At 41.1% G+C, this 5,931-nt stretch overlaps 1 protein-coding gene across 1 annotated transcript in view; it reads right to left on the bottom strand.

Moving 5' to 3' along the window:
• The window catches only part of LOC101862884 (neurofilament medium polypeptide), a 35,819-nt gene extending 32,605 nt beyond the window's left edge, over positions 1 to 3,214 (bottom strand). Inside the window, exons 1-3 of the mRNA XM_035971195.1 lie at positions 3,091 to 3,214; positions 2,105 to 2,242; positions 133 to 259 (exon numbers count right to left, since the gene is read on the bottom strand). Coding sequence (XP_035827088.1) covers positions 133 to 259; positions 2,105 to 2,121 — 144 coding nt within the window. The 5' untranslated portion in view covers positions 2,122 to 2,242; positions 3,091 to 3,214. The remainder of the gene's footprint in view (positions 1 to 132; positions 260 to 2,104; positions 2,243 to 3,090) is intronic.
• Between the last annotated feature and the right edge of the window lie 2,717 nt (positions 3,215 to 5,931).

Raw genomic sequence — 5,931 nt, 5'->3', positions numbered from 1 at the left:
AAAATAGATGGCGAGAGCTGGTTTTCAGATGCAGTGGTGCCCCCACGGTTGCCCCAACCACGGGATAGAAGAAGAAGAAGAAGAAAGTCTTTCAAAAGAAATCTAAAACATACTCCTTGTACCCCCACTCACCAGGGTCACTCTGTAAGCGTCACGTCTAAGGCTTGATTTGGCCCATCTCTTCTTGCCCGGGTCAAAGGGTAACTCATCCGAGAATTGTTTTGTGTGACCTCTTTTGAGGTCAAAAGTTTTCCAAGACCTTGAAAATCATGAAAAAGCACTGCCATTACCATAGTAAAATACATTGAAGAAATATTCAAACTGAGGAAAAAAGCAGGTAAGCCATGGACATGGAACAAACAATTTTAACTCTATCAAAGTATTTCGTTTTTTAGTTTTAGTTTTAATAAGGTTTTACGGCCCTCGCAACTGCATAAGAGCGCCAAGGGTTCATGTCAACAGATAAGTCCAAAAGGGGGATAAGGTTTCCTCTGCTCACCTCTCTAGCCTCGACAGCTCAAAGTCTGCTTCAACTATCAAGGCACCCAGGAAATAGCAATTCACAAGAGAGTAACAAACATATAAAAGAATTAGAGGCAAAATGACGATGGTAAGGATGAGGAAAGAAAACGCAGCAGTTCCCCCTATGTTGTTCCGTCACAGTATGGGCATGGCATTGATAAATCAGCCCATTTACAATTCTGCTGTGCACAAAAACAGGTTAATATCACCCCTTTGGAAATGGGCTACAGACAACTTCAGTCAGTAACACTGCTCTGGTGTGTGTGGGGGGGGGGCTATCAAAGTATCTCAACCAGTCCAGCTTTTACTCTACAATTGTGGTCGCATAGTGTGGTATAGTATTGTAAGCTTATGCTAGAGATGGGACCTGTGAATTTAAAGTACAACTGAGACAGACCAAACTAAGTAGATTGTGAGCCTTGAATATACAATAGGCCTACTCCCTATACTAGTCATGCACAACAGTGGGAATCGAACCAGGGCCATCAGCAGAAAAGCACAGCATGATACCAACTGAACTAAAATCGCGCCAAAATTGGTGTCGAGATGATCGGAGGCATGCAATTGTCGACCAAAACAGAAAAGAGCAATAGATTATACTCCAAGCTGGATCTTTACTTCAAAATAAAAGAATAACTACTTGGACTCTCCCCCTTTCTATTCCCTGGGCAAAAGCCCCCGTACTATCCCCAACAGACAAGAGGATCTCATGATGTGTCTCGTGAAAAATGCTCTGGAAGCCGGCTGATATCATTGTTTGGTAAATTTATCATTCTTTCATCGAACTGAAAGTATCAAATAGCATGTGCAGCAATCACCGGCAATTTTTACCAAAATTAAATGACAAGTTGTCCAAATCTAGACTGACATGTCGCAAAACCAGTATCTTTGTTTTATGAGAAAAAAAAATAAACAAGTTCAATATCTTTTGTTTTATGTCTTCAAAACCTGGCAAAACATTCACAAACAAAGTAGGGTACGTAGTTCGGCCTTGGAATGATTCCAAGCCATCACATAAGGCGATTTCAAAGACTGGAGCCTTTTCCACGAACCTGCACTACTCTCGGCCATTACAGGAAGTGACGCCTCAAGCATGCCAAAGGTTTTTAAGTACTTCGCTTTTTTCATAAATATGTAATTTGAAATCAAACCAATGATCAAACATGACACACAGAGAGAGAGAGAGAGAGAGAGAGAGAGAGAGAGAGAGAGAGAGAGAGAGAGAGAGAGAATGAGAGAGATATAAACGTTTTCCCCAAATTGAAGTGTGAATACGTGTGTTTTTATGGTTGTCCTTGTGTCTAAGAGTATGAGCAAACATGTACACATGCGGGTGTGTATGTTTATGTGCGCACGCATGTGTGTGAGTGTGTGTGTGTATGTGTGATGTGTGTGTGTGAGTGTGTGTGTGTGTGTGTGTGTGTGTGTGTGTGTGTGTGTTTGTGTGTGTGTGTGCCTGCAATGATACCCAAAAAAACCTGCAATAAAACCATAAAAAGGAGGGGGCGCGAACGTAAAAACAAACCTGTGTGCGTATTTGAAAAAATTTCCGGAAAGGTAGAGAGGGAATAAGCAAACTCACCTGACAGCACTGGTCATTCTCCCGTCCTCCTTTCAACTCTCAAATGTTACTTAGTTCAAGATTCTTCTTTGAACAATATTGTGACACACTGGATACAAAACCCACTATGTACGTGGTCTGGTCTCCATCTCCCGTATTCTGTAATATAATTTTTTTAAATTAACTCACCAACACAAAAATAGACATAGTCACGCTTACAATGTTGACCCAGGAAACATGGATACTAGTAGTATTATACTAGAAGAAAAAAAAAAGAATGACAGACGAACTGAACTAGTATGGGCATTTTGTCTTTCATGCGCCAAAGGCAACGAGGGCTGGGGAAGGTGAGATTCACTTTAGAAACTAAATGCCAGAGCAATGTTTGTCTGTTGTTTGAAAAACAGTAACGAAAATTGACGCTTCTGGAAGAAAAAAAACCCGTTGTTTTTGAGGATGTATCAGTCAGAGACTCTGGACTCAATCAAAATCTAAGAGTGAATTATTATTTTAGTAGCAACAAAACAGGAAAGTGTTTCATCAACAACTGTAGGAGACTGGGGAGAGAACAGACGGTCGGTGGGCGTATATTTCATCATAATATTATTATACTGAGCCTCCTTCAAATCTATTTAATGTAGTCGGTTTCTGTATCATTTTAGAAAGTCTCGGGTAAAGAGAAGTGATGAGCAGGAATTTATAGTCACTCTGCAGTTGTTTTAAAAGAAAAGACTTTAAGATTTATCAAAACAGTCACCAAACACACCTTCGTGCTTTCGTTTACATGGCAGATCGTTTGTTATATTAGTAATGTCTCTTAAATGCCTAATTTCCCCCAACAAATTAAAACAAAATTACAGAAAGCAACCTATATCAAGAGATTTAAAAATCACTCAATCCTATCAAAGTTAATACAGTGCCAGAATAATATTACTGCTTTCCTTAAACACTCGTGCTATACATAATGTGGTTGATCTAATAGACGAGAGAAGTCAGGTTAAACTCACACTTCACGAGAGAGCTGTTTGCTGATTCAGTGTCACTCGAGGGTTGTAGAGTCACCAATTAATCCCAAAGTTTTGAATCAGGTAAGTGCCCCTCGCCCACAGCCCCCAAGACCGCGCGCTGTTATCCCCCCTCCCTCTCCTATTCTCCGTCTTGTCATTCCAGCACAAATCCATAAACCTCTATCTCTCTAAAGACCAGACCCCCTCGTCCACGGCACCCCGCTGTTGTCACCAAGCCGTGATCATAGCTCCGTTACCGGGTTATTTGATCAGGGGCGGAGATTTGCCGTACGTGCGGTTCTCCAAGCTTGTGAGCTCATGGCCACGCTGAATTTTAGGCAAGTTCCTCGCTTCCCTCTGACAAGCGAAATGCTATCGAAATTTACCTTATTTAATGTGTTTTGTCAAAAGTTAACATTTTAGTTCTTCACTCGTTCATTCGTCGTTCGTTTGTTCGCTCATTCGTTCATTCGTTTGTTCGTAAAGCAGTTAGATACGTTATTAGTTCATTTGTTATTTATTAGAAAGTATGTTGGTTTGTTACTCTTTGCATTTATTTGAGAGTTAGTTCGTTCATTCGTTTGTTCGGTCGTTAGTTCGTTAGTTAGTTAATTAGTGTTACTTAGTTAGTTAGTTAGTTAGTTGGTTAGTTAGTTAGTTAGTTAGTTAGTTAGTTAGTTACTTAGTTAGTTAGTTACTTAGTTAGTTAGTTAGTTAGTTAGTTAGTTAGTTAGTTAGTTAGTTAGTTAGTTAGTTTGTTTGTTTCATTGACTTTACAATCCTGTTTTATGGTTTATGATCATAAGAATCAAGAATGGGCCTGTAATCAGTTAGTTAACTAATGTGTTGGTTGTTTAGCTAAGTTATTAGTATTTTGATGGCAAGTACAACAAGACCCAAGAACATCTTAACAATACTGTCATTTTGGATAGCCAAATTGTTTACAGTGTTTGTTTTATGCTTTTTAAACCTATTTTTGAAATGTTCAGGTTTCCTCCTGAAGACGTACACGATTTCGCAATATTCTTCTTGATTGTAGCAGCCTGAGTTACATAATATACCGCCTTTATTCACATACCATTATTCAGTCTCTGCCAGTTGACAGCTGTCCTTTTACAGCTGGGTGAAATGGGAGAAAAGTAAGAGGGTAAAGTACTTCATGTAACATAGTATTACTTTATCAAAGCTCGGAAGGCCATTTTTTAAATCGACGATTCTTGAAACGACATGTTCTACTGTTCAAATATTATACATCCGACTTTGCTAACGTTACCCTTCCCTTACCCCTCGGAAGGGGGGGGGCATAGAAGTACATTGTACGCCCCCTCCCCCCCCCCCTTTCCAAATTCGGAACTTACTGGACCTAGTAAGCACACCGGAAGGTCTCTACTCTGTGTGTGTTTGTGTGTGTGTGTGTGTGTGTGTGTGTGTGTGTGTGAGAGAGAGAGAGAGAGAGAGAGAGAGAGAGAGAGAGTGTGTGTGTGTGTATGTGTGTATGTGTGTGTGTGTGTGTGTGTGTGTGTAACAGGGGGGGGGGCACATTTAGTTTGCTGTGGCGTCATTCACTAAAAGAATCATTTTAAAACGGTTGGGCGAGGACGGGGGGGGTAGAGAAGGGTGTCCGAAATAACCTTTTCAGCGATACATACAAACGTACTCTGAACACGATCAGCAGACAGGCTTGTCCCTTCTTATAACACCATCCAACATTTACATATTATGTATATTACAATGTTGTAATACAAATAAATGCTCCTTTTTTTTCTTTAGCTCACCGACCCTACCTTTTTCCTTCCTTTTTCCCCCTTCTCTCTGTCCTCTCGCCATAAAGTCGGAAGCTCCGACAACAAAATAACCTTTACCTGCTTACTCAGGCGTTAAAGCAAACCAAATCGTTCACGTTATAGTGTACCTTATCCCTATCCTGGATCCGCCTGCAGCAAACGACGGTGTCAATACAGCACAAAATTCCCGATAATCTGGCGTCAAAGGGAGATTGTCCGTGTTATATTAGCCTTGACAGGAGACCTGCACACCTTGAACAATGAGTTGCCTCCCCTTTGTCCTCGTGCGTCTTTTGTTTCAGGCAAAACGGGGGTATTCTTCGCCGTTGAAACCCTCAGCCGCCTCCACAAAGCCTAAGACTACATTAATCAGCTTTTCGAGAACAGAATACGAACCACAAATGCTTCCTTTGGTGAGTATAAATCGATTTATAGCTTGTTCGACAGTTTTGTGGGTGTGTTAGCGGGAGATTCGAAGATTTATCTCTCTCCCCGTTCAGTTTGTACCTATTTCAAGCTTATTGCCAACGTCTCAAAAATCACCTCCGGGAAAAGTCTCGATCTCAGAGAAAAAATTCGGCCTGCCAATTGTTTTGAATACGAGGTGTGAAGAGAGTTCGCTAACCTCACAGAATGTTAGACAGGGGGCCTGTGCCACGGCACGGTCAAAGACCGCCTTCTACTAGATTCTAAATGATCAAAACTGTGTTGACGAGGGCGAACCTACATTTTTAAAAGTTAATTTGATCAAGCCTGTAGCGTAGTCATGAGGCTTTCGCACTGAGCGCAAACTATAAAAGTACAGTGCTGTTTCGTGCTCTTTAATTTTGCACTTGTCAGTTTGCTGTTGTTCCTCTTGTGCGTGCATCCTTTTTCGTCTCACATTCACATCTTCGTGTCGGTACGTGGTTTCGTCCTTTCGTCCCGCTTTCGTCAGCCACGATTTTTACCCGTTTTCGTCCCACATTTGCAATATAGCCGAATGAAACCGATTTCCATTTGGCGTCTATTATAAGCAACCTCTCTCTCTCTCTCTCTCTCTCTCTCTCTCTCTCTT

This window comes from Aplysia californica, unplaced genomic scaffold (genome assembly GCF_000002075.1).
Source record: "Aplysia californica isolate F4 #8 unplaced genomic scaffold, AplCal3.0 scaffold00391, whole genome shotgun sequence".
Lineage (NCBI taxonomy): Eukaryota > Metazoa > Mollusca > Gastropoda > Aplysiida > Aplysiidae > Aplysia > Aplysia californica.
This window is presented reverse-complemented; position numbering and strand designations above follow the sequence as displayed.